This window comes from Microtus pennsylvanicus, chromosome 10, assembly GCF_037038515.1.
Source record: "Microtus pennsylvanicus isolate mMicPen1 chromosome 10, mMicPen1.hap1, whole genome shotgun sequence".
Classification (NCBI taxonomy): Eukaryota; Metazoa; Chordata; class Mammalia; order Rodentia; family Cricetidae; genus Microtus; species Microtus pennsylvanicus.
Genome location: NC_134588.1, coordinates 6,965,908 through 6,986,315, shown reverse-complemented (window position 1 = coordinate 6,986,315; position 20,408 = coordinate 6,965,908). Strand labels below are relative to the sequence as shown.

Below are 20,408 nucleotides of genomic sequence, written 5' to 3'. Positions count from 1 at the left end.
TAATTTCTTCCCAGCATCCTCTCTCTGCCCAGAAGTCCCATCTATACCTCCTGCCTAGATATTAATTTTCAGCTTTTTATTACACCAATCACAGCAATACTGTTTTGCATAGTGTACAAATATTACACAACATTCTATTGTTGTGAAAAGATGCCATGACCACAGAAACTCTTAAAAAATAAAACATTTAATTGGGGCTGCTTTACAATTCAGAGGTTTAGTCCATTATCATTATGTGGGAATTATGGTGGTATAAAGGCATAAAGGTGCTGGAGAAGGAGAGTTCTACACCTTGATTTGCAGGAGAGACATACTAGGGCTGACTTGAGTTGCTGTGATCTCAAAACCCACCCCCAATGATGTGTCTCCTCCAACAATGCCACACCTACCCTACAATGCCACACCCACTCTAACAATGCCACACCCACTCCAACAATGCCACACCTACTCCAACAAGGTCACACCTACTCCAACAAGGTCACACCTACTCCAACAAGGTCACACCTACTCCAACAAGGTCACACCTACTCCAACAAGGTCACACCTACTCCAACAAGGTCACACCTACTCCAACAAGGTCACACTAACTCCAACAAGGTCACACCTACTCCAACAAGGTCACACCTACTCCAACAAGGTCACACCAACTCCAACAAGGTCACACCTACTCCAACAAGGTCACACCTACTCCAACAAGGCCATACCTCCTGATAGTGCCAGTTCCTAAGAGCCTATGGAACCATTTTCATTAATTTGGAGCACAGTTCTAACCTTCAGTTAAGTTCTCTTCTGCTTTCTAGCTACAACATCTAGCCCACAGGTCTGTGTGTGAATGTCACAGTTCCCTGTGCATACACTAGTTTTTCTATAGGGAAGATGGAGAGTGCAAGCAGCTAGAGAAGAGGAGAGCTGATGACAGTCTGAACCAACACCAGGAGAAATGATATAATACAAACTAAAATTAGAGGAAGCAAGGGTGCTGCCTACTCACCCTGAGAAATCCCTGGGGAAATTGGGTGTCCTCTTGTTTCTTCTTCTGTTCCTGTTTCAAATGCCACAATCTCTCAGTTCTGTATACACCATCAGTTTACTAACCACTTCCTTAAAGGGTAAAAGAGCACATGAAATGTTTGCACAGTGGTTTTAAGACAGAGCCCATCTTAGAAACACTAATTGGAGAAAATGAGGTGCTGTGGGGCAGGTAAGGACTCTGGAGGGGGGGGGTAATAATAGAACTAAAAATCTTTACCTGGGATGTTCTGGATCCATTAAGAATTGAGGGCCAACCCTCTAAGCTAACTGAGTAAACCTAATATGAACTCAGAGACTGAAACTTCAAGCACAGGTCTGTACCAGGTCCTCTGCATATGCACATACACACACATGCACACACACACACACATATATGTATATATATATATATATATACACATTATAGCTTCCAGTTTAGTATTATTGTGGGACTCCTGAGTGTGTGAATAAGTGGATTTCTGATTCTTGTGCCTTCTCTACGGGCTCCTGTCCTTCTGTTGGGTTGCCTTGTCTAACTGTGATATGATGGGTTTTGTTTTATCTTATTACATTCTATTTTGTTATGTTTTGTTGTTATCTCTTAGAAGCCTGCCCTTTTCTAAGGAAAGACAGAAGGAAAGAGGATTGGAATGGAAGGGGGAACTAGGAGGAGTAGAGTTAGAGGAAGCTGTAATCAGGATAGATTGTATGAAGAAAGATTCTATTCTCAGTAAACGTGGGGTCGAGGGCCTCAGCAGCAGAGGACTTTGGGTGGGTTGGTGAGTTTCTTGTCCTGAAGACTGGGGTTCTTTCTTACCTGATGACTACTGGGAGAGATAGGCATAGGTGAATCCTCTGCAAGTAATGAAACTGCCTTCTACTCGGAGGACTCTCTCTCTTTCCAGCACTCAGAATTGTGCCATGCACCCCTCTGCAGTGGATTCCTAAGGCAGCAGACAGATTCAGGAATGTCCAAACATGACTGACAAAGTTACCATGGAATTCCCAAGGAGTGATAAATAAAGACCATAGGCTTGAAAGTTTCAAATATATACCCAAGATAAAAAATATGATAAAGGAATGGACAGTTAAATAGATTGTCACTGTATGAGCATTTTATTATATCTTTCCCTGGGACCACACATGTCATTCTCTGCAAGTCCTTAGTTTATACTGAAGGAGTTTGACTCTTAAGCCTCTCAAGAGACCCTTGATTGAAACATGGAACAGTGTGGGATGCTGAGCTACAACCTGATTTATTGTGAGGCACCTTATGGTATACTGTCATGTTTCATTGTGATCTCTAAGATCTCCATGAAGTTTTTCTTTCCTTGCTTTCTTTGAAGTACATTTTTGAAGCTCATAATAAGAATCAAAGTGACTGCTGAAGAAGTACAGAAACCTGAAAACAGTGATACTGAATAAAAAATAATAATAAAGGAAGGACATACCTGCTCCTAGATATGGTGGAGGAGAAGATTTACTGCATATAAAAGGGAGAGCATAGCCAGAGACAGGGACACCTGGGAGAGTCCAGAGTGAACAATGACCATGAGTCAGGCCAAATGAAGAGAGGAAGGAGATTAGAGAGGGAAAGAGCCAGGAGAATAAAAAGTAAATGAAAATGGCTGGATTATACAGGGAAGGGAAACAGAGGGAGAGCAGCCCTGCCTCTTAGCTAGGGACGTTTAAGATGAGGGTATGCCAGCCATACCCTATAACATATAGGAACTGGGGGATGCTGAGAGAACCTGGTGATAGGGGTCATTTTTAAATGTTTATAGGTACCTCCTTTAGACATTTGTACTGGGTTTGATACTTTTTGTTGATAATAAATAAGAAGCCAAGGACAATGGCACTCAGTTTTGATCCTACTGCATGTACTGGCTTTGCGGGGACCTAGTCTGTTTGGATCCTCACCTTCCAAGACCTGGATGGAGTGGGGAGGACCTTGGACTTCCCATAGGGCAGGGAACACTGACTGTTCTTTGGACTGGAGAGGGAGGAGGAGGGAGAATGGGGGGAAGGGAGAGGGAAATGGGAGGAGGGGAAGAGGTGAAAATTTGTAATAATAATATAAAAATAAAAAAATAAATGAGAACAGAAGATGCAACCTTTTCTATAACTACTTCTGACTGGCATTGGGGCATTGTTCTTAGGGACCCAAGAAAGCTGGAATGCTGGTCAAGGCAAGAAGAGGAAGCTGTTTCACTAGATCTCCAGGCCTTGTAAGACTATATGGGGTAGGGAAGGGCAGGGCAAGTTGGAACAGCTTAAGGCTGGACCACCTGGGGGTAGCTGCTTTGGAGCCCTCTGGGATGCAAAAGCTCAAGCTGATTGGAAATCCCAACAGAGGGACTATGGCTGGTGAGTCTGGAGCAGCTTGCAATCTCCAGTTCTTTAGAAATCTCCTGGAACAGATATATATTAGGGACAGAAGTAAAACTACGGAGTTTAGGGGAAATTTTTTATCTTGGGTATATATTTGAAACTTTCAAGCCTATGGTCTTAGTAGTTTGAGGAGGAGAGCCCCAGAACCAGAGGAGAGGGATCCCACCTTCAAGGATACACAGGTAGAAAAATTTGGGGATATTTCTCTGGAATCCACTGGACCTGCAAGAAGTGGATCCAAGTCAACTCCCTGAAGTTTACATGAATTTTTTGAAGTTTACTAAAGAGATAAGCATTTCAGATATGTTAGCAGATACTACTGTCAACACATGCTTAACTACTTCACTAAATCAGCGCACCCTCCTTTCCTACAGGGAGTCTCTAGCATCAACTTCTGCTGCAGAGACTCATTTGAGGTTTTCTGAGCAGTTCTTCCATTTCCATGAAAAGCTCAGGAAGACTAGAATAATGAGGAGAGAAATCGGAGGAAGACCATTAAAGCCCAGTTCATTTCAAGGAGAAAGCAGTAACCATCCTCCCATCTACATTTTAAATATCACAACGAATTTAAGTAAAGAAATAAACAATTCACTGAGAACACGCTTTGAGCACAACTTTAATTTCCTCCTACTGTGTTCATTACCAAGCTGCTTGCTTTCTTTCAGATGAACAGGGGGTGGGGAACTTTCTAAAGAGTCATTTAACACAGAAGTCAGTTTCCACTAATGTAGTCTTTCCGTGGCATGGGTATTCTCCTAAAAGCAGACTTCTGTATACAGATATTCATGGCAGCATCTTCATTTACAAGAACAGTAATTAACCTCAAACCAACAATCTATTCATATCTGTAGGAAAAATATAAATGTGAGATCATATCATCTATAATTGCAAAATCGTTAATAACTCTAATATGACTTATTTTCCCCTCTTTTGTAGAAAACAACTCTAATTGTGGTAAGAACAAGTATTACTATTGTACACCCTGGTTTTCTCTTTCTGGAAACGTAGGCAGGGAGTGTTTCTCATGTGTTTCCCCCTAAAGAAGCAGAAACTGTATGTAGGGATAAGCCCAGCCCCTTAGGGGGCATGTTAGCCTCGGGCGAAGGTTTGCTTATAAATCGGGCGAGCGGGAGCCTGCGTGCTCTCTCTGCTTCCCTGTTCGTGGAGGGAACCTGTGGTCCTGTAAGTCTATTTCCCCATTAAAGCTGTATATATTATCACAATCTGTCTAAATTCATTTACGACGTTACAACTGTATAACATGAGGGCCTGCTTGTTGGGGGTTTCCGTCCTCCCACCAGGTCCTACAGCTGTTTAGCCCCAACAAAAATCTCACAGAGGGCTCCATAAGTTATAAACGGATGGGCCCATTAGCTCAAGCTTCTTATTAACGCCTACAGCTTATATTAGCCCATTATTCGGTACCTTTTTCAGTGAGGCAGGACAAATCTTCCTTCTTCTGTGTCTGGGCAGGACTGGGTAGTAATGAGCTTCCTCCTTCCCAGAATACTCCAGTTCTCATCGACCTGCCTCTACTTCCTGTCTTATTGACCCATCTATACTTCCTGCCTGGCTACTGGCCAATAAGCATTTATTTAAAACATAATTCACAGAATACAGAATTGTCCCTTACCATTTCCCCCTCTTTTTTAAAAAACAAAGGAAAATATATATATAGTCCACTTTTTGGGAATGTGGGCATAGTTTTGCAGTTGCTTCATGCTGATTGGGGGCACTGATAATCTTATGGGGACCTAAAGAAAATTTAGAGTCAAGTCCTGACTGGTGTATCCTGTGAGGCTTGATCATCTCAGGCAGCAGTCTTGAATATGTTCTGGATTTAGAACTTAGACATCTGGGCCAGCTGTTCCTACTGGAAATTTCTCAGATGGTCTTCCTTGATCAAACCTGATTTTTCTTAATTCAGAATAAATCCACAGCCTCTCATTTCCTGTGGAAACAAAGGCAAAATCTCTTCTCCAAAGTAACATACCTTTTGATGTCAATTTTGAAGTCAAGGCATTTCCAAAATACCTATCTTGGATTAATTCAGCAGCATAATCAAATATCTTTTTAGCAGCTGTTGTTCCTTCCTCAGCATTCAAACAATTCAAAGACAGCATAATAACATACAGTATCCAGATTCTTTGTGTATTTTCCATCTTTATGTGGATTTACTTTAACCTCTATTTCTTTTATTTTTAATTTTTGGCCCTTGGGACAGGGTTTCTCTGTGTATCTTTGGCTGTCCTGGAACTTTCTCACAGGCTGTCTTTGACTCACAGAGATCCACCTGCCCCTGCCTCCCAAGTGCTGGGATTAAAGGTGTGTGCTACCACACCTTGAACTCACAGAGATCTGTCATTGGGATTAAAGGTGTGTGCCACCTTAACTGGCTACTCACAGAATGGCTCCAATGTGTGAATTACTGTATCCACATAAAGCCTGACCAAGCTTGGGAAGTAATTCTAGACAGAAAAGAATAGAGTAAAGCATGGCTTCTTGGTAGCAGCAATTTCTCAGGTCTGCTCTGCTTGTTAGAGGCAAGCACTCTTATTTAAGAGAGGCTTCCTGACTCAGCTTTAGCTGCAAAAACTTGCAGCTCTTTTAAGAGGTCCTGGCACAAAACACTTAAATGGTGTTGATGAAAAGCTAACCACATGTGCTTTGGTTTTCAGCTGTAGCAGACAACAAGCCATGCCATTTTAAAATGCCAGCTTTCTGGGCCATCATGCCAGGGCAAACTCTGACACTTTCAGGCAGGCAGTCCAACAATGGAGCATTTGAATGTGGTTTGTGAGCACACTGCTGCAGCTTGCTTACTAGTAGGGACCTTGAAACACCATAGCGTTGTAGAAATAAACATGGCTCCAGTGGTACTTACACAATGAGCCTAGAATCTCATTAAGCTAAGGAATGGGCTGGATCCAGCCATCACAGCCACAGCTTTAATCCTTTCCATATTGCTTAACAAATTAAAGATTCATGTGGTCAAAAAAGAGAAATATACAGTAAAAAGAGATTCAGAGATGAATAAAACCTCTAAATGGTTTACAATGTGTTAAAAATATATGCAGGATAAAGGTAAAAGTCCTTAAAAAGAAAGAAAGAGTAGTTGGGTGTGGTGGTACACACCTTTAATCCCAACACTTGGGAGATAGAGGAAGAGGGACCTCTGTGTCAAGGTGTGGTGGCATATACCTTTAATCTCAGCACTTGGGAGGCAGAGGCAAGTAGATATCTGTGAGTTCAAGGACAGCCTGATCTACAGAGTGAGTTCCAGGACAGCCAAAGATATACAGAGAACCTGTCTCAAAAAGTAAAAGTAAAAATAAAAGAAATAGAGGTTAAAGTAAATCCACATAAAGATGGAAAATACACAGAGAATCTGGATACTGTATGTTATTATGCTGTCTCTGAATTGTTTGAATGCTGAGGAAGGAACAACAGCTACTAAAAGATATTTGCTTACAAATGCTGCTGAATTAATCCAAGATAGGTATTTTGGAAATACCTTGACTTCAAAATTGACATCAAAAGATATGTTACTTTGGAGAAGAGATTTTGCTTTTGTTTCCACAGGAAATGAGAGGCTGTGGATTTATTCTGAATTAAGAAAAATCAGGCTTAATCAAGGAAGACCATCTGAGAAATTTCCAGTAGGAACAGCTGGCCCAGATGTTTAAGTTCTACATTAAGAACAGATTCAAGACTGCTGCCTGAGATGATCAAGCCTCACAGGACTTGATCATAACTCTAAATTTTCTTTAGGTCTCCATAAGATTATCAGTACCCTCAACCAGGCAGAAGTAGCCTGGAAAACTATGCCCACACTCCCCAAAAAGTGGACTATATATATTTTCCTTTGTTTTTTAAAAAAGAGGGGAAAGTGGTGTGGAACAATTCTGTATTCTGTGAATTATGTTTTAAATAAATGCTTATTGGCCAGTAGCCAGGCAGAAAGTATAGGTGGGTCAAGGAAAACGGGAGAATTCTGGGAAGGAAGCCCATTTCTCCCCAGTCCTGTCCAGACACAGAAGAAACAGGATGTGACCTGCCCCACTGAAAAAGGTTCAGAGCCATGTGGCTAACACAGATAAGAACAATGGGCCAATCAGTTTATAACTTATGTAAACCTCTGTGTGATTTTCTTTGTGGGTAAACGGCTGTGGGACCTGGTGGGAGGACAGAAACCAGGAAGGACCAAAACATCAAGCAACAAAACTGTGCTTTCCATCACCTGTCACTACCCAGTTCCCTAACATGGTGGGAGGCATTTACAGGCATTGGAAACCTTTATGACTGGATCTGAGAGGGCCTAGGGACCAGCAGCTTTCATGGAATCACGGAGGGCCAACACAATCTAGATACCGGAGAGTCACACCTGTGCATATACAGTCAGAGGAGAGAAAATAAAATCTTTGCACTCATTTGTAGGGGCCAAATATGCAAGGGAGGAAGATAAAAGCTGTACTGCCTACAAAATATTCATCACAAAACTTCCACTGGAATTTTTTTCTTGAACTTTTCAGATCATATCTATAGGTAAGGACAGGAAAGTTTAATTGGCAAGAATATTTGTCTAATTTATGAGAGATGGGAGAATACAGTGCTCATTACCTAAACTCCCTCAATATTTCCTCAAATCATGCTCTGTTCATGATATTTAGTCAATAGGAGCATAGCAGGAACCTTTAAATACCTACACACATGTGTACATGCAATCTAAAGCAAGGTCCTCAAGAGAGCCATAGAAAAGTCACTAATAAGAGTGCTATAGAGGAATCGTATATGTCATGATATTAGTCAAAATGCACTTATGTTCACACACAAAGATAAATTCAACCTAGAACTCCTCTACTACTACAGAGTTTTCTAGTAACTATCCCCTTGTTAAATATCTTCATTTAACTAAATGACTGGTTACTATAGACTTGGACTGAGCCAGAATTTTCTATCAAACAGTACTTATCACATATCAGAGATTTGTGGGATGATCTATATCACAAGCCCTTGGAGGATTTTCTTCCCAGTTGTACCCATGAAATATGTCTTATGCTTGTCTTCATTATTTTCACACAAGACCCAGGCAATTTATGTAATTCAAGAAATGCCAGAGGTCACTTTTGTCATTAACCTGTATTATCCCATCATGTTCTCAAGAGCGTTCTGTTGAGTGGACAGAAGAATTACTATTCCTGCTTAACAGATAAGGAAAGTAAATGCGGGAATCATTCATGGAGTCAATCAGCAGAGCTCCAATCACTGCCTTGATAACTTGACGTAGACAAGTCAGAGGCAAAGAAAGAATAAGACGCTGGCCTGTCTAAATTAATCTGCTTCTCTTGGAGAAATTCTAAGTGACCGTGTGTCTAGATAAGGCATAGACTATTCATTTCCTATGGTTGCCAAACATGGCCATCGGGCTACCGGTTCTGTGGGGTGATATACTCTACTTCACCTTCTATGTCCCCAAGAAGGCATATCTGGGCCTCATCTATCTTTTCCATAAAGTTTATTCCCATATGAAGTGTCCTCCTTCTAAAACACCTCCCCTTAGCCATGGACTGGAAAAAAAGAATGTCTTGTTTTCTGTTGCTGAATCCATGAAGAGAAAGAACACCTACTATCTGGGAGCTCACCTTCTACCGATATCACAAACGAATCAGCCTAAATAAGGCAGACTTAGCTTGCAAGTCCACCCTGTTCTGTTGCTACAGAAGCGGTTTCCTCAGACTCTTCCTCTTCATCAGTTCTCACTGATGTGACTTCTCACAGACTGAATGACACTGTATGAATGATGGGAGTTATTTTTAAATACTTTTGTGCATCTCAGTGATGAGTATGAGAGAGGACTCTAAGCCCTGTTCTGAAGATGACAGGTGGAAGGGGGGACCTGACTCAGCATCAGTGCATTCATTCTACGTCACTTTCACGAAAAGAATCACCATTTAGTTGTACTGACCTGAAACCTGCAGGTGTACACATTTGCTGTAAGTCACAACAAAAGCTCTTCAAGTTAGCAGTGAAAATATTAAGCCCCCAAAAGAAAATACTTCTGTTGCTCTATGAGTAGCCTGAGGGCAACGCTACCTCATCAAGCCCGGTCATGGAAGGGAAGGAAATGTTGATGTGGTCATAGCCTGGGAGTGAGGTCTCTGTTTAAATCTGACTCCATAGCCTCAGAAGAAGTGTGACTGATGAAAAGGTGTTTGCCAGGTAAAAGTTAACATTCCTTTTCCTAAATGAGTCTTTTGGGTCAGGAAAGGAAATCTATTAGATCAACTCTTAGCTTTCTCATGGTGGCATGTGACAAACAGCATTTAAAGTCCCCTGTGAAGGAAGGATATGATGATTAACTGGCCATTCATACCTAGAAAGGTCACGTCAACAGCCCCTATTGGCGCTTTGCAGCTGAAGCAGTAAAGTGTGAACGTCTTTCTCATGAGTTCAGAAAATGATTAACATCAGAAGCAGTCCATGGCTGCTTATAAATGAAGCTCACGATTCATAGCATAGTCAATAACAGGGACAGGTACAACGTGATTGCCAATGGCAGAAGAAAAAGGAGTCTAACGTTTCTATGTTTAATAAGTTAAGAGAGCAGTTGAGCTGGTGGAAATGCTCGTTGGTGGAAGCAAATTTTAGAAGCGAATGCCATTCTGAAGAGTTTAGGAAGTTTTCTGATTACATACCTTTTGAAGAACATACTATTAATCTTTCAAGCCAGTTAATAGCAAGTCTAGCCCTCAAGGTAAGCTACTGTTGAGAAGAGTTTATACTAGTTTTACTGTCTTAGAATTCAGATCCAAGTGTTTGGGGCTGATTATAGTAACATACATGCGCTTTTATGCTCAAAATACTATTTATAAGAAAACATTTTTTAAGGGATAACCAGCTGCCTGATTGAGCAGAAAGCCAAACATTTGCTACCATTACTGGCAAACTGGCAAGCAGCCCCCAGGAAGGAATCCCCTGACAGTGTTTCCCTTAACTTGACAGGACTTCGGCTCCAAGTGGATTGATTTAAACGGAAACCTTTGGGAAGCAATGAGTTTCCAGTAACCTGTGGCGTGACTTGTTTCACTTGGAAAATACGCAATACCAGTGCTTCCCATCCTACTGACGTGTGGACTTCTGCAAGCCCATGTGGACTACGGGTAGAATGAGCAATGCAAAGAGTCGGCTTGGACTCAGCACGTTCTTGTACTTCTGGGCACTGATGAACCTTATAAGCACCGTTCTCTCCATCACTCCAATGCCAGGAACTGAACTAGAAACACTCTTCTCAGACAGGCCACAGCCACATCTGCGAAGCAAGAGGAGCTGGGTTTGGAATCAGTTTTTCGTGCTGGAAGAATACACTGGGACTGACCCTTTATATGTCGGCAAGGTAAGATGTGCCCAGTAGAAAGAGAAATTCCCAGGGTATCTGATGCCTAAGTTGGGTTCTAATGTAAGCTGGATATGAATGACCCACCTAGCCTGTGTCTGAGGTTCAGAATGCTAACAGGACCTGAGTTGGCCACTAGCTAAAACACAGCTTTGCTTTGGTAGACAAGGAGAGAGGGGTTCTCTCTTTTTCCCTGTCTCTGTTCAGTGGAGGAAAAAACACAACTGTGTTTTATAGGAAGAGACCACACAACCCTTTACAGGGGTGGCAGCAACCTTCTGGGAACAACACAATGGGAAGAGTAAAATGTTCATACTGTGTGTGTGCATGTGTATCTGTGTGTGTATCTGTGTGTGCATGTTTATAAAGGTCTAGCTTGAGATCTACGTTTAATGAAAATCAACAACAAAAGGATAAAATATTCTTCCTCCGTAATTTCCTAGTATGACTGCTTTGGGGTTAATTAGAAACAATCAATATATTTATAAACTATATTCAAAGTCCCTTAATTTGTGCATCATTTTATTTTTAAACCTAGTTTTCTCTTCTGTATGTCTTATTTGTATGTTAACCAGAGACTGACCATCCAATGAAATAAACCAAGGAAGAGAGAATGGGAGACAAGAAATTATTTAGAAAGTAAATAATTCATTCAGATGATAACTTAAACACTTGTAAGAATATGATTCAGGACAATCACATGTGATTCCATGCCTAGTTCTGCCAGGAGCTTCCAGGGAGCCCTGTGAACCAGAGTCCTCAACAATTATATACCAACTATTTCCTTGGTTTTTTTTAAGTTTTTTAATGTTTATAATTGTGTATGTGTGCACATGCATGTGGGTGTGTGTATGTGTGTGTATGCATGCATGTGTGTGTGTGTATGTGTGTGCATGCATGCGTGCTCATGAGCATGTCTAGCTACAATGGCTACTGCATTCAGAGAGAGCTTTGGATCCCCTGCAGCTGGAGTTACAGCCAGTTGTAAACAACATGATGAGAGCTAAACTCAGGTCCTCTGAAAACTGGTAAGCACTTTCACCTGCTGAGCCATCTCTCCAGCCCCTGCTGGTCCCTTCTTAATCCAGGTACCAGGCCCTGTCCTGACCACAGTCATGAAACTGTTTCCATTACTGCTAAGAACTCCTGCATTGCTTGCTCAGTGACTTCATTTTATGAAAACTCCCAGTCATGGCCTTGGGCTCTGCTGACCTCCTGAACTATCACAATACCAATGTCCATCACAATACTGGTTTCTTCCTTTATTTCAGGTTCAACTGTTAGCCTTCTGCCAACTGACGCCTGACTAGTGAGCTGTCTGCTTCCTCCCACCCTCTCTGCCCAGACATGTCTCCTAGAAGACTAGCTGTGCTTGCTTGTGTGCTATGCTTTCCTCTCTTTAAAAGTGTATTTCAATGTTTTTGAAGATGCCTTTTCCCTTAATTGATCCTGCTGTGTGATGTCTTTGTTCTTACTGCTTTGGTTCTTTGTTCTTTTGGGGACCCACCACTCAGTTCCCAAACAAATCACACATGGAGGCTTATTCTTACTTATGAATTCCTGGGCATATCTTGGCTTGTTTCTAGACAGCTTTCCTTAATTTACCCCATGTACCTTTTGTCTCTGGGCTTTTTCTTCTTTTTACTTCTGTATATCTTAATTTCACTCTTACTCCATGTTTGACTGTGTGGCTGAGTGGCTAGCCCCTAGCATTCTCCTTTCCTTGTTCTCTTGAGGCTCCTCCTCTTCCTCATTTCTTCTGTTCATACTCTGTCTGCCAGTCCCACCTCTCCTTGCTCCTGCCTCACTATTGGCCATTCAGCTCTGTGTTAGACCATCCGGCATTTTAGAGAGTTAAAGAAATGCAGCAGAAACAAAGCACACATCTTCGCATCATGAACCAAATGTTCCACAGCATAAACAGAACTAACACACCTTAAAGTAATATTCCCCAACATGGTCCCTTACTCTGGATTGAGACTATGAAATGGTTGCAAGTACAAAGTTCAACGCCCCTCAGGCTTTACTTGTTTTTATTGTATGTGGATGAGTATGTGCCCGCACGTACATATTCATGTGCATTGCATGTGTCTACTGCTCACAGAGACCAGAAAAGGGCGTGAGATACCCTGGAACTGGAGTTACAAGAAGTTGTGAGTTGTCTTTTAAGTGCTAGAAACTGAACCTGGGTACTCTACAAGACCAGCAAGCGCTCTTAAGTTCTGGTACTTTCTCCAGCCTCATGCGTATGGTTTTAACCACCATTTCTAGGTCATTAAATACAAAATCTCCATCTCTTTCGAACACAACTCTATAACCCTTGTATTCATAAATCCTAGAGAATTGGTGTCTTCATGTTTATGATCCATGGGCCTAAATGCATTATTTTACATAAAAACTCTTACCTTTTTAAATCCCCTTCCCCAATCTTTCTTATCTCAGCATTTCCAGGACCCCATTTTAGAACCAAAAACCTAGTAGTCTGGCTGGAGAAGTGGCTCAGCAGTTGAAGTGTCTGCCATGTAAGTGTGAAGACCTTAGCTAGAATCCAGAAAAGTAAATCTGCACTCCGAGTGCCCCTACAACCAGATGGGAGGTAGAGAAAGGAGACTTCCTGAAGATGTGTGGGCCATCAGTTCTAGTATACACAGTGGTCAACAACGTAGAAGAGTCTTTGTCTGAAACAAAGTAGAAGTTTCCTCTGACCCCACTACATCATGCCATGGATGTGCATACCCACATTCACACACATGTGCTTGTACATACACATATATAAACATCACGTATACAAACACATGTACACACACAGACAACTTAATAGCTTCTTTTTCTTTCTCAATGCTCTACATTCTCTCCACCTAAAACACTGTCGTTACTGTGTCAAAAACATCCCAAGCCCTTCATCTGTCCATCCTGTACTTCCGCCATTATCTCTCACTGGAGTAAATGGCTTCCTCGTTCCCTGCCATCCTCCTCATGTCTCCCTGCACTTCCAGCATATCTCCACATGTGACCTTTGGAAAAAGGCAGTCAGATTATCCCACCCACCACTCAACCTAAGACTCTTTCATGTCTCCCTGCACTTCCAGCATATCTCCACATGTGACCTTTGGAAAAAGGCAGTCAGATTATCCCACCCACCACTCAACCTAAGACTCTTTCATGTCTCCCTGCACTTCCAGCATATCTCCACATGTGACCTTTGTAAAAAGGCAGTCAGATTATCCCACCCACCACTCAACCTAAGACTCTTTCATGTCTCCCTGCACTTCCAGCATATCTCCACATGTGACCTTTGTAAAAAGGCAGTCAGATTATCCCACCCACCACTCAACCTAAGACTCTTTCATGTCTTCGCGTTGAATTGGAGGGAGAATCTACATCCATTCCCCTGTAGCTTTCCCAACCACCTGCCACTGAGATCCTATGGCCCATGCTACTCTCTGTCTGGTGCTTATGTTCCAGAAACATGGCCTTTCGCAATTCCCACAATTTGCAAGGTTTTTCTGGATGGTTACTTACACCAAAATGCCCTTCTCCTGGCTTCTTCCATAGTGGGTACCTTTTCCTATGTCTGCTCATTTTGAACCTAAAGCTTTCCTGGCTCCTTTATAGGCCGAAACCTATGTAAGAGTTTATCACTGCCTGGGTCTGGGAGATGACTCAGTGTCTAAGAACACTTGTTGCTCTTTTCAGAGGATCCAAGTTCAGTTCCTAGGACCCACAGTAGATCACTCCAGCCACCAGTAACTCCACCTCCAGGAGCTCTGACAGGTACTCAGGTACTGCATGCACACAGTGCACATATATACACTAAGGCACGCATATTCACATATAAAATAACAAATAATTTTAACCAATGCTTGTTTCACAGCAATAATCACAGCCTGCAGTATTTTTGAGTTACATGTTTAGTATCTGAAACCTCTGACTGGATTAGAAGCTCCCTAAGGACGAGAACATTGTTCTCATTTTGTAATCAGCACTAAAATTGTCACTTGGAACATAAAGGGAGGCTAAAAAGATGCTTAGTGAATGGGTAAATGGCCACCTGATGATGTGGTAAGAATTGTCTAAACCGATGCACATAAAGTGCTTAGCACAGTACCTAGGAGATTGCTCATTGTGATTTTGGAGTGCTCAGTAGTAACAATGGTGTTACAGAGTTCATTCTGAGAACACGTCAGCTCCTAAGGCATGCCTAATGCTGCTGCAAGCTCCCCAGACTCTAAGTTCTCCTTCATCTTCTTTGTTCTTTCTACACAATCATCCACGGCAGATACTGGTATCTCCAGGCCAATTTCTCTTAGATTCACTTCTTCCTTCTGCTTCTACACTACTGTGAGTGATCCTCTGTTCCCCGAGGTCAGATTAAAGGCACAGGCACCGCCTCATCTCCCTGGGGAATGATTCCTCTGGGAACATTCATCTCTTGAAAGCACCTACTCTAGTATGCCAAACTTCTGATGGTGTTATCATTCAATAACACCATCTTCGTCAGATCCTCTCATATTTTCTGAGAGCAGGGACAAGACAGGCCTTCTTCCAGCTTCCACCCATCACCTAACACTCATGCCAGGCATGTGCTCATTCTCCTGACCTCACAGGAACATCCTATAGCTACCTCTCTTAAATGCCATTCAAGGTCCCCAGGGTCTACCCAAAAACTATTTATGTCATGAACATTTCTTCAGTCTATTCAGAGTTCTGAAGACATTCAACTCCTTGATAGTTGTGAAACAGTAGGAATCTGTGGTTATTGCTAAAATACATTTAAGAAAGTAACATACTAATATGTAGCGATTAATTTACATTCTCCTACAATTTAGGGCGGTCTTTCCTTTTTTAAAAGATAGAAATAGGGGTGCTATTTTCCAATCTCATCTACATCACCTCCCAAGCCCAGAACGAAGTGGCTGAAACAATAATGCAGAAGGAAAATAGCTATCAATATTGTAGTGGATTTCCCTAGTACTTTCAGCCACAGTTACATGAGACAGACCTTTATGACAAGGCGGTGAGCAAACGTTACCTAAGGAAAGAGGCTTAGGGAAGAGGGGTTCTGGCAACCAGCCAGGTCACATGAGTGTTAAGTAAAGCTCAGCTCTCCATAGCCCTACTCTTGTCCACAGTCATGGGGTTTCTTTCCCAGTGCTCTGAAAATAGCTGGTCAGCGACTTGAAATGTAGCCGTGGCATCACTCAGACAAGTGCCGCAGCATCAAGAACCTAAAGACTTGCTTCCTTGATGTTTGCTGATGGGCTGGGAGGCATGGAAACGCGTTCCACCTAGGACACATTGACAAGTCCCCCCAGTCACCTGTCCCAGGTGAACATTGGGTTCACCCCATACTGGTGTCTCTACACACAGACACTTAGATATTCACTTATCTGTGTACTTTCCCTTCTAACTTTCTTTAGAAAGAAAAGCCATCCATCTTTTAATCTCTTTACACCAGAGACAGTTAGATTGCCACCTACAGTCCTGGGAAATGTCTGTTTAGAGAGCCTGCCAGAGTATTTGATATTTCAGGAAGGAATATAGCAACAAAGATCAGCTTTATTCAGCATGGTCTTATAAAATCTGCTCTAGGCTTCCCAGGGACGTGGCATTGTCGAGTTAAAGCTAGATTATATGGACATTCACAAGGACAGGGTACAGAGAGGTCTGCTTGGGCACGGACCTATAGTCACAAGTTATGTAGAGGCTAAGGATTACAAGACCCCTGTCTAACCACAAGTAGAAGCACTCGGTGCCTTTCCAGAATGTCACTGAGCAAGCAGAAACTTCACTGGCAAAGGGTGTGAAGACCACCTGTTCCCAAAATCTTAAATCAACTGAGATTTCTGTTCATGTACATGTACTTCCCAGCACTCACTCATATTCTGGCTAAGATCCTAAAGACTATATTTTAGTGTATGAGATAGCCATTTATCTTTCTAGAAGATTTCTCTGGGAAAGATGTCTTCCAGAATGTACTTACGTGCTGTAACTGAAGTTCACTTAGTGTTCACTGGAATAAATATGAATAAAAGCAAAATGTTTTAATACCAATTTTCCATGTGCCTAGAGAAGAATGTTTTATATGTCCTCTTATGTAGTTTTTACAACCAAATGGGGATTCTGTGGCTCACAAACCCAAATGTTCCGTGTGTATTCATTTGTTGACTTTAAGCTTCTTTTTTTTCCTTTTTTTTTTATTGAGAAAAAAAAATTTCCGCCTCCTCCCAGCCTCCCACTCCTCCCCCCCAATCCTTTCCCCATCCCCCCACTCCTCTCCCTCTCCCCTTACTCCTCTCCCCCTCCCTCTCAAGTCTGAAGAGCAGTCAGGGTTCCCTGCCCTGTGGAAAGTCCAAAGTCCTCCCCCCTCCATCCTGGTCTAGGAGGGTGAACATCCAAACTGGCTAGGCTCCCACGAAGCCAGAACATGAAGTAGGATCAAAACCCTGTACCATTGTCCTTGGCTTCTCAGCAGCCCTCATTGTCCGCCATATTTAGAGAGTCCGGTTTTATCCCCTGCTTTTTCAGTCACAGTCCAGCTGGCCTTGGTGAGCTCCCAATAGATCAGCCCCACTGTCTCCGTGGGTGGGTGCACCCCTCTTGGTCCTGACTTCCTTGCTCATCTTCTCCCTCCTTCTGTTCCTCATTGGGACTTTGGGAGCTCAGTCCAGTACTCCAGTGTGGGTCTCTGTCTCTATCTCCATCCATCGCCAGATGAAGGTTCTATGGTGATATGCAAAATATTCATCAGTATGGATATAGGATAGGATCATTTCAGGTTCCCTATCTTCAGCTGCCCCAGGAACTAACTGGGGACCTCACCTTGGGCACCTGGAAGCCCCTCTAGGTCCAAGACTCTTCCTAACCCTAAGATGGCTCCCTTAATTAGGATATGTGCTTCCCTGCTCCCCTATCCAACCTTCCTTTATCCCAATCATCCCGTTGCCCCAAGTTCTCCCCATCCTACCCTTCTCACTTTTCTCTCCATACTACTCAGTGGTAAAAAACAATGACTTCTCGAATTTTGCATGCAAATGGATGGAAATAGAAAATACTATCCTGAGTGAGGTAACCCAGACCCAAAAAGATGAACATGGGATGTACTCACTCATAATTGGTTTCTAGCCTTAAATAAAGGTCAGTGAGTCTATAATTGGATATCCTAAAGAAGCTAAATAAGAAGGTGAACCCAAAGAAAAACATATAGCTATCCTCCTGGGTAGGGGAAGTAGACAAGATTGCCAGGCAAAAAATCGGGATCTTAAAGGTGGGGTTGGAGGGGGGTAAGGGGAGATGGGACTTTAAGCTTCTTAACGTGTCCCTGACCTCCGTAGTCACCTGTTAAAGCTCTACACTGTGATGGAGCTGGGATTTCTCATTTCCCAACTGCACTCTATCATAGGGAAGGCAGGAGGCTGGAGGGAGATGAGACTTGTTCCCTTATTTAACCATCAACTGATCTAGCATGGAGGATTTTCAAACTCTCATTATCAGACCCATCTGACATTACTTACTCTGTGTCAAAGGAAGATGTTCCTGGACTTCCTTAGTGGGGAGGGCTCATCCGAGTCCCTGAAACCATACGTAAGAAGTACTCTCTTCTCTCTCAGACCCAGCCTGAAGAAGTCCTCCCACATTTTGATGCCAGAAAACCCTAACTCCTTGCCCTACCTGTTGCTCCTGCTGGAAGATTCCCTGGCTATTTCCCAGAGTCACTGTAGATCTGATACCCCAGCATTCCCTCTTCCTGCTATTAAACTAACTGGTAGAGGGCTTGTTTCACAAGTGGGTCCTGGAGACACAAAATTCTAGTTCTCAGAATTCAGCTCCGTGCAAGTCTCTTTCACAGGTGATATGCTTCCAGGTCATAAAAGGCCCGTCTGCTGCACTGTAGAGCTTCTCCCCTCCCCTGATACTCTAGTCTGCATTCTGTTGCTATGATAAACCACCTTGACAAAAAGAAATCAGAGGAGAAAAAATTTATTCTATATGAGGCTTTTAGTAACAATCCTTCACTATGGGAAGTCAAGGCAGAAACTCATGGAGGAGCAGAGGCGTTAACCATGGAGGAGCAGAGGCGTTAACCATGGAAGGCAGAGGCATTAACCATGGGGGACAGAGGCATTAACCATGAGGAGTGCTGCTTACAAACTTTTCTTCAGGTCAAGTTCAGCTCCTTTTCCACCAGCACCAAGGCATGGTACCACTAGCGGTTGTCTGGGCCATTCTACAAGAACAAGCAATCAAGAAAATAACCACATGGATTCCCACAGGCCATTGGCTGAAGGCAATTCTTCAACTGAGGTCTGCTCTTCTCGGCGTGTCAAGTTGACAACAAAACTGACAAGGACACCTTGAAAAGCAGTAGACACACTCAGAAGCAACCTGCAAGATACTATTCCTTAAAAGGAAGGTGACATAAGGCTCCTGCAAAAGCTTTAGCCTCAGCCTGTACAACCTGCTACAGGCCAGAGTACTTACCAAGAGGATTACATAGTCTCCTCCTCCAGAGAACTCTCTACCAAGATTCTTCAGTATCTTCTCATATAGAGGGAAGCCAGAGAAGGGCTGTGAGCTTCAGCACTGACCCCATTTGACCCCAGTAAGCCTCATCAACCGTAGGAAGCATGGTTGCCCCTCAGCAGTGCTAGCTTCGGTTTCTCTTGTTTAAGCCAACACTAAATGCAGGCCAATTACATGTGGTCTGTTATGGTACCGTGTGCTTAATGTATCAAGCTCTGTGTCCATTATAACTTGTCATAACTTGACCTGTCCTATTGCAAGTCAAATGTCATATCTCTTAAAATTATGTATGGAAATATACAGATGTAGTTTTTCTTTTAATCTCATAATTTAAAAAACTCCTGAAACGTTTGTCTTTCTCCTTCCAGTTCTATGGTGCTGGGGAACATATTTCCAAAGGAAATAATCTTCATTTCTTTGTGCCCAGTTCCAAACTAAGTGTCTTTTACTTCTACACAATAAGTGCTAGGCTTTTCCCCTTGCTCTTTAAACTGAATAAATAGGAGACCTTAGTGTTAACAATGTATATGGAATAGAGACATGTGAGACTGTCATATTCTATATAGAATACTTTTAAGTAGAAAGAAGTCCAAATCTATTTTTAGGTGATTTTTATTCTCTTCTTTCCGTTCTGTAGATAAGGCATAGCTTCAATCCTCAGGCAGCATGACTTGGCCAGGAATAAATCTAAGATTAGCTCCAAACCAGTCCCAATCTCTAAAGCCATCCCTGTCTGAGGAGGCTGTAACTACACTGTCAGGTGTCCCCTGAGTGTCCCTACACATTAATCCTCACAGGAGTAGGATCAGAGCCCCTCCAGTGCTTTAGGGGCCCTGGTCATTGGGCTCTGCATAGCAACAAGGTCTCTTGCTCTAGGTAGTTTTTACTCCTGGAGGCTTGAAGAGAGCAGATAAGAGCCGGGTATGTTTATTCCTTTCTCTCAGCAGGTATGTCATCACTGTAATTGGCCCCATTTATAGCTTTCCTCCTATGGAAAAGGAACGGTGTTCTGTACCTTACATACATTAATCTCTAATGGACCCAGTAACCCTTAGTATTAATGCTATTCTCCATCTACAATATGGGAAAA

At 42.6% G+C, this 20,408-nt stretch overlaps 1 protein-coding gene across 2 annotated transcripts in view; it reads left to right on the top strand.

The window, feature by feature from the left end:
- Nucleotides 1-20,408, top strand: part of Cdh20 (cadherin 20) — a 244,441-nt gene that overhangs the window by 170,047 nt on the left and 53,986 nt on the right. For both annotated transcript variants that reach the window (XM_075987654.1, XM_075987655.1), the window contains one exon: nucleotides 10,405-10,795. In XM_075987654.1, the coding sequence (XP_075843769.1) occupies nucleotides 10,550-10,795 (246 nt within the window). In that variant the 5' untranslated portion in view covers nucleotides 10,405-10,549. The remainder of the gene's footprint in view (nucleotides 1-10,404; nucleotides 10,796-20,408) is intronic.